Raw genomic sequence first — 19,465 nt, 5'->3', positions numbered from 1 at the left:
ACCAATGCAAAACATCTAATACCCCCCACTCCCCTCCCCTCCCCTTCCCCCTTTTCCCCCTCCCCTTTCCCACATCCCTTCCCTCCCCCTGAATGGAAGATGACACATATAAGCAGGTTCCACAATTGTATACATAATTAAAAAAAAAAAACCAAGACAAAAACACAGAAAAAATTACAAAATCTATGTAACAAGAGCTTTACAAAACTACACACAGAAACAACAAATTTAAAACATCATAAAAACTGCATAAAAATTAGAGAAAACCCTCCCAAAACAAAAGCAGATCATACAACTAGAAAAGATATTCAATAAAAAGCCACCTCAAGTACATTTATAACCTCATAAATCGACTGCTTTCACACCTTTCCTAAACTGAGCCAAACCCCAACTAAACACCCATAACCAATAACAAAAAATTATTTTTTTCCCCTTACCTAGATGTTCTTACCTTGTTTGTCTTTCTATCCTATAACGAATGTTGTAGCTCCCCATCTTCACCTCCATGTTCCAGTATGTTTGGTTAGTTTGAAATTATGTTTATGTGGTTTTAACATTGCATAGTTTTTATTTCTGTATTTCACCTAGAAATTTCTGATAGGCAATTATATCAAATACTAGTCTTTAAGCCCGTTACATTAACGGGTGCTAGAATAGATGTGTATGTCTGTCTGTGTTTCTTTATCTCTCTCTCCTTGGCCGCTGTCTGTGTCCTTCTGTCTTCTCCCCCCCCCTCCGAGCAAAGCCGTCTGCCCCCAGCACACACCTCCCCCCAAAGCAGCCCCCTTTCCCTCTCCCTATCTCTCCATGGCCCCTTCTGTCTCCCCCCAGCACACCCCTCCCCCCCCCGGCCCCTTGTATTGATCCCCTTCTTACCCTCCCTCCATCCAGGCGTCTTCTGACCTGCTCCTCTTCAAAGCAGCCTGCGATTGTGGTGGCCGGCTTTAGCGAACCTCGCAGGCCACTCTCCAACTGAGTAGCACGTTCCCTCTGACGCGATCCTGTGCGTCAGAGGGAACGTGCTAGAGGTTGGAGAGCGGCCTGCGAGGTTCGCTAAAGCTGGCCACGATCGCAGGCTGCTCTGAAGAGGAAGATCAGCAGCAGCGGTGAGCGAGAGCGGGAGGTGTGTTCCCTGCCGAGGATGCGGGCAGGGAGAGAACTTGCCTGCGCTTCCTCGCAGCAGCAGTTGGTGAGTGAGGGCGGGAGGAGGGGAGTGGCCAGAATGTTCCCTGCCGCCGGGTTCTAAAATGGAACACGGCCACGGATCACACACCACAGCGGCAGGGATCACGCTGTTTTAACAGCGCATGCGCCGGTAAGCTTTTATTACATAGGATTAATAAAACTTGAAAACACTTGACCAGCCCAGAGCTATCTGGTTAACGCAAATTGAATATTGGCCCTGATATTTTTAATTCAAAAGAAAAGATTTGAAACCAAGGGCTCCTTTTACAAAGGCACGCTAGGGCCTTAACGCGCGGAAAAGCAGGTGGTAGATTTTGAGCAGGTGGTAGATTTTTGGCTAGCGCGTGCTAATACGGTGCGTGCGGTAAAACCCGTAGCGCAGCTTCGTAAAAGGAGCCCCAAGTCTCTTTGAGAAAAAAACTACAAATGAGACCCTCAATATATTTCTGTTTCCAGATTCAACCCGTGGCGACTCCAACTTTTAGGTGAGGTTTTAGTCAAGAAATTACCAGTTTTTCCTTTGGGAAAATCCAGACCCTTGGCCACGCCCCCCAGGACCGACCGGGTCCGCCTCTGTCCCGCCCCCCAGCCCCACCCTAGACGGCATCCATGCAGCTGTGGACATGACGCGATGATGTCACCGCGTTGTGTCCGCGCATGAACGGATGCTCCCCCTCCCTAAACTAAATTAAACCTTAAGTTTATATACCGCATCATCTCCACGGATGTTGTGGAGCTCGGCACCGTTTACAACAGGGATCTCAAAGTCCCTCCTTGAGGGCCGCAATCCAGTCGGGTTTTCAGGATTTCCCCAATGAATATGTATTGAAAGCAGTGCATGCACATAGATCTCATGCGTATTCATTGGGGAAATCCTGAAAACCCGACTGGAATCCGGTCCTTGAGGACCGGAGTTGCCCATGTCTGACCTAAACCCTTAACTATTGCTGTAGGACAGGGATCTCAAAGTCCCTCCTTGAGGGCCGCAATCCAGTCGGGTTTTCAGGATTTCCCCAATGAATATGCATTGAAAGCAGTGCATGCACATAGATCTCATGCAGATTCATTGGGGAAATCCTGAAAACCCGACTGGAATCCGGCCCTCGAGGACCAGAGTTGCCCATGTCTGACCTAAACCCTTAACTATTGCTGTAGGACAGGGATCTCAAAGTCCCTCCTTGAGGGCCGCAATCCAGTCGGGTTTTCAGGATTTCCCCAATGAATATGCATTGAAAGCAGTGCATGCACATAGATCTCATGCAGATTCATTGGGGAAATCCTGAAAACCCGACTGGATTGCGGCCCTCAAGGAGGGACTTTGAGACCCCTGGTTTACAAGAACTTAAAATATAGGAAGAGAAGGAAAAAAAAGGTTTACATGAACTTATATATAGAAGAGAAGAGTAAGGGGGGATAGAATTACATTTTAGTGAAAAGCCAGGTTTTCAGTTGCTTGCGGAATAATTGGAGGGAGCCCAGGTTCCGCAGCGGGGTAGTAAGGTCGTTCCAAAGACCTGTGATTCTGAAGAGAAGGGATTTTCCCAGTTTGCCTGCATAGCGAATACCGTGTAGAGAGGGGAAGGATAATTTATACCTTTGGGCGAGTCTGGATAGAGTCAGGACTCGAGGAGTTATAAGATAAGACGCGATTATGTAGGGAAGTTTTTCAAAACCTGGACAAAGTGCCGGGTTTTGAAAAGCCGTCCGGACCTCCAGACATGTCCTCAAAAGGAGAATGTGTCCGGAGAGATCCGGACGTCCGGTAAGCCTAACCAAACCTAAATATTGCTGCCTGCTGAAACTCGCACGATTCTTGGGTATTCTGGCTGTGAATAAAATGAGTGCCTCAGCAGAACCTTTCTGGCATACTATGAAGAAGGCGGGTGAGAAAGGAGTTCGCCTTGTTCCAAAGAAGGTCAAAGAACCTAATCAGGCAGAAGGTGTTTCTACGTCGTCTTCAACATCAATCTTTCCCCCTAAATAGTTCAGCTGTAAATGTGGCATATTGGACTCCATCATATCTCTCTGTTTGGACAAAGACAGAAAGCCGTAAAGATAAGGAAACAAAATTGAACTGTTATTACACTAAAGATTAGATTAGCATGCTTTATGAAAACTGTGTTATCTGCTCCACTGCTTCCTGCAGATACCGCACAGGGGCCTCTATCCACTTTGTTTCGCATCAGGTTAAAATGCTTTGAAAGACACTGAGACAGGGAGGAGGAGTGATCTGGCTGGTTTGTATTTTCTGATATAGTTCAAGGGACGAGCTTAGGATTTTATTTATTTATTTGGATTTTGCTCTCAACTTTTTTTTTTTTTTTCAGTAATAGCGCAAGGGTGAGTTGCGTTCAGGTACACTATGCCATGTAACACCATAAACAGAATATTAGGTATATTGGTATTAGATCCTTCGTATGTGTCAAGTAGCGAATGACACGGTGACAAAACTCATCACCGTTCCCGTCCCCGCGGATTACCGTGGGAAACCATCTTCATGTTATTCTTTAAGGAGAGAGGGAAGAATCAGAGTATGAATGGCCACAACCACTGACCCACAAACTTTGCTTTGAAGAATGCTGGTGTAGAAGGACTGAGGTTGAGATAGACACTGAAGAATGACAGTCTCTGGTCTCCAGAGCAGATATTGTGATGTCATAATGCCTCATTCCACCAGTGCCTAAGAGCCAATCACATCAGTGATGTCACAATGGGTTCATTATCCTTGGCTCACATAAGAATCAGAGTATGAATGGCCACAACCACTGACCCGCAAGCTTTGCTTTGAAGAATGCTGCTGTAGAAGGACTGAGGTTGAGATAGACACTGAAGAATGACAGTCTCTGGTATCCAGAGCAGATATTGTGATGTCATAATGCCTCATTCCACCAATGCCTAAGAGCCAATCACATCAGTGATGTCACAAAGGCTTCATTATCCTTGGCTCACATAAGAATCAGAGTATGAATGGCCACAACCACTGACCCGCAAGCTTTGCTTTGAAGAATGCTGCTGTAGAAGGACTGAGGTTGAGATAGACACTGAAGAATGACAGTCTCTGGTATCCAGAGCAGATATTGTGATGTCATAATGCCTCATTCCACCAATGCCTAAGAGCCAATCACATCAGTGATGTCACAATGGCTTCATTATCCTTGGCTCACATAAGAATCAGAGTATGAATGGCCACAACCACTGACCCGCAAAAAAATTTCCTCCAATTTGGTTTTAAAAGTATTTCCCCGTAACTTCATCGAGTGTCCCCCTAGTCTTTGTTATTTTTGACGGAGTGAAAAATCCATCCACTTGTGCCCGTTCCACTCCACTCCGGATTTTGTAGGCTTCAGTCGTATCTCCCCTCATTAGATCAAGTCACTCTTGGACTTGTTGCTCAACCTGAACAGGTCTCTACTAGGACATCGTCACCATGAACCCTCATACAGTTTCCCGGAGAAGTTTCTCTCACATTTAAGCCCTCACATTTTCCTGTATTGAGGCCACAGACCACTGCTCCCTCCATAACTCGATCCGTCTGCACCCGCAGCGAATCAGTGGACAGTTTGGCCGTATGAAGGTTGACCCGCCCTCTTTTCTGCCTCTATAACCACTGAGGCTTTTGAAATGTGCAACACACCACGAATGCTAGATTACCCGTTGCCTCTTCCACCCTAAATCCTCCTTCTCCTGTTAACGTGCAGCTGTTGTGAACATTTCAGACGCTATTATAGCAATACGTTAAGGCCAGAAAGATTCCTCTTGCTTTTTTGGGCTCGCAGCTCAATCTGTTCCAGCGTCTTGAGTCTTCATGCAAACGTAGCGGGATTTTTTCCCCTCCATTTTTAGTAAGAAATGATGCTTTATTAGCATGCCTTCTCCATCCATCTGTCCGTCTGTGATCCGATATCCCAGCACCCACAAAACATTTGTTCTTTTGATTTGTGGCATCCAGGAACAGTAGTTTTGGAGTCTTGTATCGTCAGCTTTTGGAGGTATAAATTTAGTGCAGGAAGGTTGGAAATGTAAGGAGAGATACATTCCACCCTGCATACCAGAGAGACTGATCCTGGGACCCTGTGAGAGCTGAAAAGCAACGTTGCCGCTTTTACAACAGGAATGCATCGCTAGGACATAGACACATACTGAAATGCATTCCATCAACAAAACAGCACCACAAGGGCATCACAGAAAAGGAGATTAGACGACTACAGATCGTCCAAAAACACTGCTATTAAGATCATTAGCGGGGCAAAAAAATATGATCATGTCTTCCCCCCCTCTTGATCAACGCTCATTGGTTACCAGTCGAACACAGAATTAGCTACAAAATTTTACTTTTAACACTCACAACTAAACTGAATAATCAACCTGATTTTATTAATAGACTTTTAATCCCGTATAGCACTCCAAAATCTCTCCGTTCAACTTCCCAAAATCTCTTAGTTATACCTTCCTTAAAATCGATTTAACACGTTGCGCTCCAATAACTTCGCTGTTACTGCTCCTACTCTGTGGAATTCATTGCCGATCCATCTGCGCTACGAATCTGATATAAAACAATTTAAAGCTAAATTTAAAACATTTTTATTCCAAGGCACTTTTGGCTAACAATTGCCCTTTTAAGGGCTAAATTTAAATTTTACCCAACCGATTGTTTTATCCTTTTATGTCTCGCCTTTTCTATATTAATTGTAGTCCATCCCTACTATCCCATTGTATGTCTCTGACTTTTATCCATTATCCCGTTTTTATAAGTTTCTATGTAATTTATTATTTGTTTTTATGTAATTTTATATTGTTAACCGCTTAGAAACCAGAATAAGCGGTCTAAAAAATATTTTAAGAAATTTGAAACTTGAAACACAGCAGCTCTGGGCACACATAATTTCTTTACCTTCCCCCTTTCTCCTGCCCTAGATCCTGAGGCTGCAGTTCACTCAAGAACCCGACACACACGCACTGTGCACCTGGCCACTAGATGGCAGCATTATGCAGTGGTTAGTTCTCTCTTGCCCAGGAGATATGAATGCTGCATGTCTGGAGCCCTGGCCAGTACAAGAAAGATGATTTTTGTGTTTGTGTGTGTGGGGGGGCTTACTAATTAGTAGCAAAATGACACACACTATTCTCCAGATATAGGATTCTGCCAGGTACTTGGGACCTGGATTGGCCACTGATGGAAGCAAGACACTGGGCCAGATTAGGGTTACTGGATGTCTGGACTTCCCCGGACTTGTCCTCCTTTTGAGGACATGTCCGTGGGTCCGGATGGTTTTGAAAAGCTTTCCTTCAGGCAGAAGGGCATCCGCGATGATGTCACGCGAACGTGTGGTCTTTGCGTCATATCCGCGCATGCGCGGATGTGCTGCCCAATGAGAACAGGCAGCATGGGGGGCGGGATTGTTGGTAGGGCTGGGGTGGGATTGAGGCGGGGATGGGTGGGATGGGGTGGGCCTGGGGGGTGGGCCTAGGGGGGTCCAGATTTTCCAGACGGAAAATCTGGTAACCCTAGGCCAGATAGACCATGGGTCTGACCCAGTGTGGCTAGTCTTGTGTAGCTAAGTTTCATGTAACCTCTTTATCCTCCTCAATTCTTTAGAGTCCTTTTTCCTTTTCATGTTCGGCCTTGCTCCTTTCTGTGTTTGCTTTTCAGTTCCACCAGGCATTTGCTTTACCTTGCTCACGTTTTCAACAGGGCTTAGCTCTCCTGAACCCAAACTTTGAGGATGCGGCTTCCAGGATGAGGTTCTTCAAATCCCACTGGTTTTCACCCCAGCCCACCAATCCCAGTTTGATTTATTGGATTGATACATTTTCTGAGTAGCCCTTGTTAAATGGTATGAGGAGAGACTGGAAGCCCCAAATATGTATACTCTAGAGAGGACAGGAGGGACAGGGGAGATATGATTCAGACGTTCAAATACCTGAAAGGTATTAATAGAACAAAATCTTTTCCAGAGAAAGGGAAATAGTAAAACCAGAGGGCATAATTTGAGGTTGAGGGGTAGGTAGACTCAAGAGCAATGTTAGGAAATTCTTCTTTACGGAGAAGGTGGTTGATGCGTAGGAAGCACTCTCGAGGGAGGTGGTGGAGAGGGAAACGGTGACAGAGTTCATACAAGCGTGGGATGGACATGGAGGATCTGTAATCAGAAAATAATGGGTATACATTGAAGGAACTAAGGCCAGTACTGGGCAGACTTGCACGGCCTGTGTCCCTTATATGGACATTCAATTGAGGATGGGTTGAGATGGACTGGAGTAAGCTTTAATGGAGACTCCAGGAGATGGAACCTAAGAACACTACTGAGCAGGGCTCTGGGTTTCTGGCCCAGAAATAGCTAAGAAAAATAATATTAAAGATTGAACTAGGCCAGTTACTGGGCAGACTTGTACGGTCTGTGTCTGTGTATGGCCGTTTGGAGGAGGATGGGCAGGGGAGGGCTTCAATGGCTGGGAGGGTGTAGATGGGCTGGAGTAAGTCTTAACAGAGATTTCGGCAGTTGGAACCCAAGCACAGTACCGGGTAAAGCTTTGGATTCTCGCCCAGAAATAGCTAAGAAGAAAAAAAAAAAAAAAAAATTTTAAATTGAATCAGGTTGGGCAGACTGGATGGACCATTCGGGTCTTTATCTGCCGTCATTTACTATGTTACAATGTAATTATTCTGTGAAGATTAAAGGGATGATATAGTAAACTTTGTTAACATCAGCTGTTTGCATAAATGTGTATTTATCTTGCATTATAACAGATGATGTTGATGAGATGCAAATGAAGTACATATTACCATGAATAGTAAAGCAAACATGTTAACGCAGACAGGAATACACAAACCTGTTGGCACTACTGGTGTGGTTAAAGGTTTTGCATTAATGCCTCTATGTCGGGTTTTTTTTGCTGGAGTAGGAAGTATCGAGCTACTTTTCCTATGTTGACTTTCGTTAATTACTCATTAGCATAGATTTTTGTATTGACAGTAATGTAAGCTAGTTTCCGCATGATATCACTGTTGACATGTTTTAGTGTTCGCATGAAAGGTTTCGTATGCCTTTTTTTGTGGATGACACCAAAATCTGTTATAGAACAGACCCCCCTCTCCCCCCTCCCCCCCCCCCCACTGCTGTGATAGCATGAAGAAGGAGCGAAGAAAGCTTGAAAAATGGTCCCGTAAATGGCAATTAAGATTTTTTTTTTCCATAAAACAATTTATTAAAATGTTAAAGAACAATACAACCCTATAAAAAAAAAACCAATACAATGGGTTAGTCCTGGGTCGTTGCAATAATATCATAATGTACACATTAATCAACATATTTATGTAAAGACTCCCAAATTTGCCCAATTTGCAACACTTAACTGCAAATATTGTCTCATATTTAGCATATAAACACACCAAATTCCGCCAGCCATTGTAATCCAGTTTTGAAAAATCTTTCCAATTATAAAGCTTTTTTTTTTTTTTTTTTTTAATAATCCGTATATCGTACAATTCTATGCAGATTACACATTACTCAAGCATATTTCCCTAACTGTCCCAGTGGACTCCCACTCTATCTAATGTACCTGGGACAATGGGGGGGGGATTAAGTGACTTGCCAAGGGTCACAAGGAGCAATGTGGCTTTGAACCCACAACCTCAAGAGGCTGAGGCCTTTAACCACTGCACCACTCTAGAAATCAAATGTAGTAAACGTGAGCTAAGTCTAGAACAATCAAGCCATTGTGACGTCAGTGATGAGGTTGGCTCTTATTGGTGGAATGAGGCATTGTGACATCATAGTATCAGTTCTGGTTACCAGAGACAGAAACTTTTCACATTAATTATTTAATTTTCTATACTGTTCCCAGAGGAGCTCAGAACAGTTAACATGAAGCATTTTTCCCTGTCTATCCCAGTGGGCTTACAGTCTATCTAATGTACCTGGGGCAATGGGGAATAAGCGACTTGCCCAGGGTCACAAGGAGCAGTGCGGGATTCAAACCCATAACCTCAAGGTGCCGAGGAATAGCCAGTAAGAAAAGAGAGGCGATGGAAGCCCGCGCCGAAGAAAACCAGTGTTTTAAGGGGCTCCGACGGGGGGTGTTGGTGGGGAACCCCCCCACTTTACTGAATACAGATTGCGCCGGTGTTGTGGAGGGTTTGGGGGGTTGTAACCCCCCTTATTATACTGAAAACAGGGAAAAAGTTAAGTTTCCAGTATAATGAGGGGGGTTACAACCCCACAACGCCATATTCAGTAAAGTGTGGGGGGGTTCCCCACCAACATCCCCCCCCGGTCGGAGTCCCTTAAAACACTGTTTTTCTTCAGCGCGGGCTTCCGCCTTGCGCTCAGTTATCTCGGCGCACCTTTGTCGGCGCGCGCTTTTGATTATGAACCAAGCAGCACAGCTCTGCACGGGGCAGGAGTGTAGGAAGATCGCTCCTGCCCCGCGTCACCGCTGGACCCCCAGGTAAGGTCCGGGGGTGGGTGAGAGCCGGCCAAAAGTTATTTGCCATTTTTCCCTATTCGTGGGCCGGCTCTGCCCCTAACCCCCGCGAATAAGGAGGGAGAAGTGTATCACAGCTTTGTAAAAGGCTCCCTAAGTGCTGAATGTAACACTTACCCCCCCCCCCTCTTCTATTAAACTGCGTCGGGAGCATCGCGGGCCATTCAGCGCGGCTCACCGCGCTAAAAACTGCTATCGCAGTTTCGTAGCAGAGGGTGTTAATCACATAGGAGATAGGTGGCAGCACAAGCCTGAATGTTTAATGCCAGTACCCGACCATGACCCACATGGAATAGCAGGGCGGAAAGATGATGGGTAGGGTTAGCAGATGTCCGGATTTGTCCGGACACGTCCTCTTTTTAGAGGGCATGTCCGAGCATCCGGACGGCTTTTCAAAACCCGGCACTTTGGGTTTTGAAAAGCAAATTGCCTCGGAAGGGGCATCCATGCTGCGCGGATGCTCTCCCGACCGAGACAGGTAGGCTGAGGGAGTGGGGCTAGGGGGCGGGGTGTGGGCGTAATGGGTTGAAAATGGGTGAAACTGGGTGAGCCCCCTAATGATGGGGGCTGGAAAAAGTTCACTGCTGCCAGTTGAATGCTCCTCAACAACCAAATGACTTTGATCAGAGATTTTCTATAGTAATTTTAAATAGCACATCCGTCATTTAATTAAACTTAAAAATAAAGATCAAAGTGTATCATCATCCACAGAACTCTCATTAAAGTAACTTTGACTCTGTGTCCAATGTTTGTTCAATGAAACAAAGACCGATTTGTCATTCCAGGCTGAGCAAACATCTGAGAGGGAACTCCATCCACTGTTGAAGAAAATGCCAACGCAGACGGAAGAGAAGAGCCCGTCCAGAAAGGTAAGACGAGGTCTGTTTGAAATCCACACTATGTGGTCAGGGAGCGGTAAGATCAGGCCTAACTTTTAGCAAAAGATTTTTTCAAATTGTCTCGAATGTTGTCCCAACCCAAAATATAGGACTGGCCGGTCCTTAGACGCACGCATGCGCACTCTAACCGCCACAGCCCGACAGATCAGGACTCAGGGGACACGGGGTAAGAGTGCGCATGCGCGCTTAGCATTTTATTATTATAGATGTTGTGTATGTTATGTTATGCATGTGACATCATCGTGTCGACATCTGCACACGCTCAGAGGCCCTCCAAGCTTGGGGATGGAGACTGGAGGTTTGTGTGGGGGTGGGGCTGGGGTGGAACAGGGCAGGGCTGGAAGTGAATGGAGCGGGGCTGAGAGTAGAACAGGGCAGGGCCAGGTGTCCTTTTTTTTTTTTTAAGGAAATCTGTCAACCCTATGGATTTGAGACACGTAATTGTGAAGGAGTGGCCCAGTGGTTAGAGCATCTGACTCAACACCCTGAGGTTGTGAGTTTGATTCGCACTGCAGCTCTTGATGATTCTGGGCAAGTCACTTAACTCTCCATTGCTCCAAGCACAAGATAAGTACCTGCACTTGTATTTCTTTTAAAATTCTACATGATATCTTTAATCCTCTTATTCCTTTATTTTGGAACGTTTACCGATTCTCCTTTGCAAGAGGTATCCAACAATTTAAACTCTCCCTTCCTTCTAAAAAAGGGATTAAAGGAGTCAAGAATTTCAGTCAATCTTTTGGTCTTTAAACTCTCTCAACTCTGGAATAATCTCCCCCTTTTTTTTAAGGAGTTCCAGTTCATTTCAATTTTTCCGTAAATCTTTAAAAATGACTCTATTGGTCAAACATTTTGAAAATTAGTTCTTTTGAAATTAAATCATTCCCTGTGTATTTAATTGCTGTAAACCGAGTCGAGCCTTTTCAGAATGATGACTCGGTATACAAAGCTAAGCTTTAGTTTAGTATAGTAACCCAAAAAAAACAAAAGGAATTGACCCCAAAATATCCACAAAGAAGAAAATCCAGAGAAAACCAAACAAACTCTGTCGAGTGACGATGTTCCCAAATGGACTTTATTTGAAAGTATCAAAGATCCAAAGGTACACTAAAATCATCCACATAAAATAATTCCATCCACATAAAAGTGAATCATCCACATAAGAGCCTTAAAGGACCTAGTCCGCTAGGGATACAGGACCCAACATGGTCCGCGTTTCGACAAAAAGTCTTCTTCAGGGGTCATTGAGGGTCCTATAAAGGTGAGTACGTGGGAAACGATTGTGTGGTGATCCGGAAATGAGACACTGCTTGCATTTGATCCTTTAAGGCTCTTATGTGGATGATTCACTTTTATGTGGATGGAATTATTTTATGTGGATGATTTCAGTGTACCTTTGGAACGTTGATACTTTCAAATAAAGTCCATTTGGGAACATCGTCACTCCACAGAGTTTTTTTGGTTTTCTCTAGTATAGTAACCCACTCAGAAAAAGCAGTATACATGTCTCATTCCCCTTTACTTAGCTCAAAGACGACCTTTTTAAAACAGCGGGTAAGTTCTTATGGTTCTAGATTCATAGGTGCATGGGGGAGCTGGTGTTTTAGAAGTGCCAAAGTATTGTAGGTGCATGTAAGAACATAAGAACATAAGAAGTTGCCTCCACTGGGTCAGACCGAGGTCCATCTCGCCCAGCGGTCCGCTCCCGCGGCGGCCCATCAGGTCTGCGACCTGTGAAGTGGTTTCTGACCACTTTTATAACCTACCTCAAGTTCTATCTGTACCCCTCTATCCCTTTATCCTCCAGGAACCTATCCAAACCCTTCTTGAACCCCTGTACAGAGTTCTGGCCTATCACTTCCTCCGGAAGCGCGTTCCATGTGTCCACCACCCTCTGCGTAAAAAAGAACTTTCTAGCATTTGTTCTAAACCTGTCCCCTTTCAATTTCTCTGAGTGACCCCTAGTGCTTGTGGCTCCCCTCAGTTTGAAGAATCTGTCCTTATTTACTCTCTCTATGCCCTTAAGGATTTTGAAGGTTTCTATCATGTCCCCTCTAAGTCTCCTCTTCTCCAGGGAGAACAGCCCCAGCATTTTTAACCTGTCAGCGTATGGAAAATTTTCCATACCTTTTATCAGCTTAGTCGCCCTCCTCTGCACTCCCACAGAGTGCTTCTCACAATTCTTTTCTCTTTTAGAGTCATATTAATAAAAGACTCTACGGATGATTCAAAATTGTTCTTTGAAAGATTCAGTAATGAAATTATTGAAATCTCTGATTAGATATTGCTTCTGTGAGGAGTATTTCAAGATACCTGGGTTTGTACGTTGGAAGGTAAGAAAATAATGGCTAAAACCAAGACGGAATTAAATGTGAAAAAGGAATCTAGATGAAAACGATTAACTTCGTGATAAAACATGACATCAAGAGTGTAATCTGCAGGACGCTTTGGAAATGTAAAGCAGTGAGAGAAAAGCCAGTCGGAGATAAAATGCCAAAAGTCAGCACAAGAAGAATCGTCCAAATGTATATGATGTTCAGCTACCAAATGGGGGGATTAGTATTAGAGAGAAGTAACCTTGAAAGAGATTTGGGTGTACTGGTGGATACAACAATGAAGTCAACGGCACAATGCGCAGCAGCCGCGAAGAAGGCAAACAGAATGTTGGGTATTATTAAGAAGGGTATCACGACCAGAACGAGAGAAGTCATCCTGCCGTTGTATCGGGCAATGGTGCGCCCGCACCTGGAGTACTGTGTTCAGTATTGGTCACTGTACCTTAAGAAGGATATGGCAATACTTGAGAGGGTCCAGAGGAGAGCGACACGAATGATTAAGGGCATGGAAAACCTTTCATACACAGAAAGATTGGAGAGATTGGGGCTCTTCTCCCTGGAAAAGCGGAGACTCAGAGGAGACATGATAGAGACCTACAAGATCATGAAGGGCATAGAGAGAGTAGAGAGGGACAGATTCTTCAAACTTTCAAAACATAAAAGAACAAGAGGGCATTCGGAAAAATTGGAAGGGGACAGATTCAAAACAAATGCTAGGAAGTTTTTCTTTACTCAGCGGGTGGTGGATACCTGGAATGCGCTTCCAGAGGACGTAATAGGGCAGAGAACGGTACCGGGGTTTAAGAAAGGATTGGACAATTTCCTGCTGGAAAAAGGGATAGAGGGGTATAGATAGGGGGCTACTGCGCAGGTCCTGGACCTGTTGGGCCGCCGCGTGAGCGGACTGCTGGGCACGATGGACCTCGGGTCTGGCCCAGTGGAGGTATTGCTTATGTTCTTAAAGTCATTAAGAACAGTAAGATGGAAAAGGTTCAGACATAAACGGTGGGGGAGAACGGGCGACAGAGTAACAGAAGATCTATCAGTGGTGATGTAGTTAATCTTAAAGACATGGATTCAATAGGAATAAATGAAGGCTTAGGTAGGGATTAAAGTCCAAGCCTAGATGAAAAAAACATGACAGTTGCCTCTATCCCTCCAATCCTGATGATAAACGGAAAGGTGAGAAAAGCCTGAACCAGATAGGCCAGATCTACATCAGTGAGCCAGTTTTCAACAAGGCAAAGCCTTTCTAAGCTCTAGGCCCAAATAAGGTCTTTAATAAGAACTGTTTCCCACGCAGGGGGTGGGTATTAAGAAATCCAACGTTAAGGTTTTTTAAAGTAGCTGAGCTGTAGCGTAATAGCTCAACTCTATGGGAAAGAGAATTCTTACCTTGGAGCAGCTAAAGTGTTGCCATGAACCAAGAGGTCAGAGGCCTCATAGTACAGGGATGGGAAAAGAAATAACCAAATTTTTCCCCTTCCTTGCAGGAACTCATTTTCCTGTCCTTTTCCCGTGAGTTCTATTCCTGTCCCTGCCCCATTCCTGCAAGCTCTGTCCTCATCTGCACAAGCCTCAAACGCTTTAAAATCCTATGTAGCAACATTCTAGAGCTCAGACTGTGATGTCACAATGCCTCATTCCACCAATGGCTAAGCTCCGCCCTCATCTGCATAAGCCTAAAACACTTTAAAATCCTAAGTAGCAACATTCTAGAGCTCAGATTGTGATGTCATAATGCCTTATTCCACCAATGCCTAAGCTCCGCCCTCATCTGCACAAGCCTCAAACGCTTTAAAATCCTATGTAGCAACATTCTAGAGCTCAGACTGTGATGTCATAATGCCTCATTCCACCAATGGCTAAGCTCCGCCCTCATCTGCACAAGCCTAAAACACTTTAAAATCCTAAGTAGCAACATTCTAGAGCTCAGATTGTGATGTCATAATGCCTCATTCCACCAATGGCTAAGCTCCGCCCTCATCTGCACAAGCCTAAAACACTTTAAAATCCTAAGTAGCAACATTCTAGAGCTCAGATTGTGATGTCATAATGCCTCATTCCACCAATGCCTAAGCTCCGTCTTCATCTGCACAAGGCTCAAACGCTTTAAAATCATAAGTGTTTTAGGTTTGTGCGGTTAAGGCAGAGCTTACAGGAATGGGGCAGGGGGAAAATGAGCTCCTGCGGGGACAGGGACAAATTTGTCCCCATGTCATTCTCTAGTAACCACGTAAGGAAAGGTGCTAGAGGCAAGAATGAAAGGGGAAAAATAGCAGAATTTCATGATGATATAAAAATGTGCCATGAGGATGTGCATGAAAGAGCGCACAAAGGAGTCCATCTTGCTCCTCGGGCATGCTCTTTTAGTGCATTCCTGTGGTAGATGCCACAAAGGGAGCTGAAATATATGCCAGGTATTATTAATAATAATAATTTTATTCTTATATACCGCCATACCGAAAAAGTTCTAGGCGGTTCAGAACAAGGTGAGCTAATACATGGGATACAGATAAAATACAAATTAGAATAAAGGACTTAAAAACAGATAAAGATAGAAAGCATTTACAATATAATGCTGAAAATACCGGCATGGCAGGGAAAGAAGTAATCCTCCAATCCTCCATCCTAAGCTTACTCGATTACTGTAACATTATCTACTTGGGATCTTTCAAAAAAACCATTCAAAGACTACGAATCATCCAAAACTCGGCTATCCGTCTGATCTTTTGGACTAAAAAAATGGGAACACTTAACTCCCTACTACCAAAAACTCCACTGGCTACCCTTGGAAGCAAGAGTGCAATTCAAGTTTGCCTGTTTCTGTTTCAAATCCATCCTTGGTTCGGCCCCCCTATACTTGGTGCCCCATTTTATCTTAGATCACCCATCCAGACCCACACGCAGAACCCATCTGGTTAGCCATCCAACTCTAAAGGCCTGCCGTTACAAAAGATACCTGAATAGAACTCTCACTTTCCAAGCAGGTCAGCTTAATAATTGGCTGGCCAATATTATCTCGCTACTAAAAGCTAACCGATTTAACCGATTTATAATCTAAACCTCTATGCCCGACCTATGCCCCCTTTTATTGCTTCTGTATCCAGCTTACCCATTCAAACCGTATCTTCATTTGCTGATTGTACTTATATTCACTGACTATCCAACCCCCTCTTTATGATTCCTATTTTCACCGATTGTACCTTTTCGCTGATTGTCCAGTCCTTCTTTGTTGTAAACCGCCTCAAACTACTACGGCTTTGGTGGTATATAAGAATAAAATTATTATTATTATAATACATAGAACAGATCAAATAAAATCAACTTGAATATAAGGAACTTGATTGGAAAAAATGAAGCAGAATGCATTAAGATACCAGCCTATCAAAGAGTTGAGTCTTTCACAGTTTTCTAAAATCAAGATAGGAAGAGACCTCGAACATCATTTTTCCAAGCCATGCGTAGTGCTGATGCTGCTTCCATGGGCAGAGCAGAGAAAGTGCAAGACTGGAACCACAGTGTTCGTGGCTGATAGAAGGCAGAGAAATCTAGAACAGATCAAAGTCTGCAAAACATAGCAAATTTGGAAATGTAGTAGCTAGAACCAGCAGCAGCGGTGGAAAAACGAGTAAACGCATTGTGCATTAAGGTGGCTACCAGTCCCGCTCCTGTGGCATCATCTTCCTGTCCTGGGGCTGAGCCAGAAGCCGTTTGATGGGTTTGGTTTGATTTGCTGGTCTAGCAGAAAGAGGTAGGAGATAAGGATGGAAGGGGCAGGGAGAGAGAGGCCAACTGGTTGGAAGGAGAGAGAGAAAAAGGCAGTTGCTGGATGGAAGGGGGAGAGATAGGAGATAGAGAGAGACAACCAGTGCACAATATACAGGTTTGATCCTGCCTGTCTCCTCCCTCGCCAGGACACCTGCCTCGATGCAGCAGCTAGTCCCGGCTCTCTCTGACCACTGCAAAACTCCATTTCTCCTGGGGATCTCCCAACCCAACAGCTTTCAAAATGTCATAACCGGCAACCAGGATCAAATACGTTTGTTTTACCAAGCAACCAATGATATGGCTTTCAGATGAAACAAAAGGCAGAGACTAGGTTTGGAGAAACCAAATTTTATTGGAGAACCCAACACAGCCAGTGTCTCAGCGTGTTGCCGGTGTCGGAGGTCTAATGGTGGTCTCAGAAGTATAGGGTTTCCAGCAGTATTCTCACAATAAAGATCCACAGAAGCATGATGGCAGATAAAGGCCAAATGGCCCATCCGCAGCATCCACTATCTCCTCCTCTCCCTATTGGCTAAGGCTCTTAACATTTACATCTCCTCTTCCTATAGGCTAAGGCTCTTTACACCTGCATTGTGATGTCATAGAACTTCAGTAACATAGAAACATGACGGCAGATAAAGGCCAAATGGCCCATCCGTAGCATCCACTATCTCCTCCTCTCCCTGTTGGCTAAGGCTCTTAACATTTGCATCTCCTCTCCCTATTGGCTAAGGCTCTTTACACCTGCATTGTGATGTCATAGAACTTTATGGTTATAGAAACATTGTAACATGACGGCAGATAAAGGCCAAATGGCCCATCCAGTCTGTCCATCTGCAGCATCCACTATCTCCTCCTTTCCCTAAGAAATCCCACTCTTCTTGGATTCAGACACAGTCTTTGTCTCCACCACCTCTCCTGGGAGACTAGTCCACACATCTACATCATATATTGTAGTGATTACATCAGTAGCCTTTTTTTAGTCTGTTGGATCTATAAATATGCATGAGGTGAGTCTCTTTCAACTGAAAGGAGAATTCCAGAGTAGAGAATGACACGGGGACAAATTTTTGCCTGTCTTGTTCCTGCAACTTTTGTCGCTGTCTCTGTCCCTGCCCCATTCCTGTAAGCTCAGCCTTAACTGCACAAACATTGAGCACTTACGATTTTAAAGTGTTTGAGGCTTGTGCAGATGAGGGTGGAGCTTGAAGGAATGGGGCAGGGACAGAAAAAGAACTCGCATGGACGGGACAGGAAAATGAATTCCCGCGGGGATGGGGGAAAATGTGTCTCTGTGTCATTCTCTACTCCAGAGTGAGAAGGCATTACAGTAAAGATGTGCACAGAATTGAATCGGTTCAGCGGACGGTCACCAGGATGATCTTGGGGCTCAAGGGTCTCTCGTACGAAAAGAGACTGAACAAATTGCAGCTCTACACTCTCGAGGAACGTAGGGAGAGGGGAGACATGATCGAAACATTTAAGTACCCACGGGACGTGTCGAAGTGGAAGATGATATTTTCTTTCTCAAGGGACCCTCGGCCACAAGAGGGCACCCGCTCAAACTCAGGGGCGGAAAATTTCATGGCGACACCAGAAAGTATTTCTTCACAGAGAGAGTGGTTGATCATTGGAACAAGCTTCCAGTGCAGGTGATCGAGGCAGACAGCGTGCCAGACTTTAAGAATAAATGGGATACCCATGTGGGATCCCTACGAGGGTCAAGATAAGGAAATTGGGTCATTAGGGCATAGACAGGGGGTGGGTAAGCAGAGTGGGCACACTTGATGGGCTGTAGCCCTTTTCTGCCGTCATCTTCTATGTTTCTATGATGGGTCATTTGGCCTTTATCTGCCATCATGTTTCTATGTTTCTATAATCAGAAAGTTCTATGACATCACAATGCAGGTGTAAAGAGCCTTAGCCTATAGGAAGAGGAGATGCAAATGTTAAGAGCCTTAGCCAATAGGGAGAGGAGGAGAGAGTGGCTGCTGCAGACACCAGAAAGTATTTCTTCACAGAGAGAGTGGTTGATCATTGGAACAAGCTTCCAATGCAGGTGATCGAGGCAGACAGCGTGCCAGACTTTAAGAATAAATGGGATACCCATGTGGGATCCCTACGAGGGTCAAGATAAGGAAATTGGGTCATTAGGGCATAGACAGGGGGTGGGTAAGCAGAGTGGGCACACTTGATGGGCTGTAGCCCTTTTCTGCCGTCATCTTCTATGTTTCTATGTGATGAGCTCAGGAGTAATCTATATTACAAAAAAGATGGTAGATTTTATATATATGATAGATTATATATATACTAGTCGTTAAGCCCATTACATTAACGGGTGCTAGAATTTATGTCTGTCTGTATTTTTCTTTCTGTCTTTTTCCTCCCTCCATTTCCCTGTGTAGCGCTGTCTCTGCTTTCTTCCTCAGTCTGCACTCTCAAGCTGTAACATTACTGCTTAGCTTTTTCTCCCTGCAAGCATCTCTGCTCTCTTTCTCATCCCCAGTCTCTTTGCTATTTTTCTCTTCTTGCAGGGGTCTCTGCTCTCCTTTCTCTATATGTTCCTGATTCCTGCAAACTTCTGTTTTCTCTGTATGCTCTTGATCCTGTGTTTCCCTGTAGGTGTCTTTTCCCTTTTTTTTTTTTTTTATTCCTTTTTCATGTATGGTTGATTTATTAAAAGTTTTTTTATTTTTCCTATTTGTTGCATGCCTGTCTCCTTGGCCGCTGTATGTTTCTCTTTTTTTGCTTTGTGTGTTTGTTTGTGTTTTTTTGCTGATTGTCTACTTG

The 19,465-nt window shown here is 44.5% G+C and overlaps 1 protein-coding gene across 2 annotated transcripts in view; it reads left to right on the top strand.

Annotated features, from left to right (window-relative positions):
- Window positions 1–19,465, top strand: part of REPS2 (RALBP1 associated Eps domain containing 2) — a 233,833-nt gene that overhangs the window by 198,298 nt on the left and 16,070 nt on the right. For both annotated transcript variants that reach the window (XR_004539739.1, XM_033947429.1), the window contains exon 17: window positions 10,455–10,538. Coding sequence is in view for 1 of the 2 variants with exons in the window: in XM_033947429.1 (XP_033803320.1) it covers window positions 10,455–10,538 (84 nt within the window). In the remaining variant the exon portion in view is untranslated. The remainder of the gene's footprint in view (window positions 1–10,454; window positions 10,539–19,465) is intronic.

This window comes from Geotrypetes seraphini, chromosome 6 (genome assembly GCF_902459505.1).
Source record: "Geotrypetes seraphini chromosome 6, aGeoSer1.1, whole genome shotgun sequence".
Lineage (NCBI taxonomy): Eukaryota > Metazoa > Chordata > Amphibia > Gymnophiona > Dermophiidae > Geotrypetes > Geotrypetes seraphini.
This window is presented reverse-complemented; position numbering and strand designations above follow the sequence as displayed.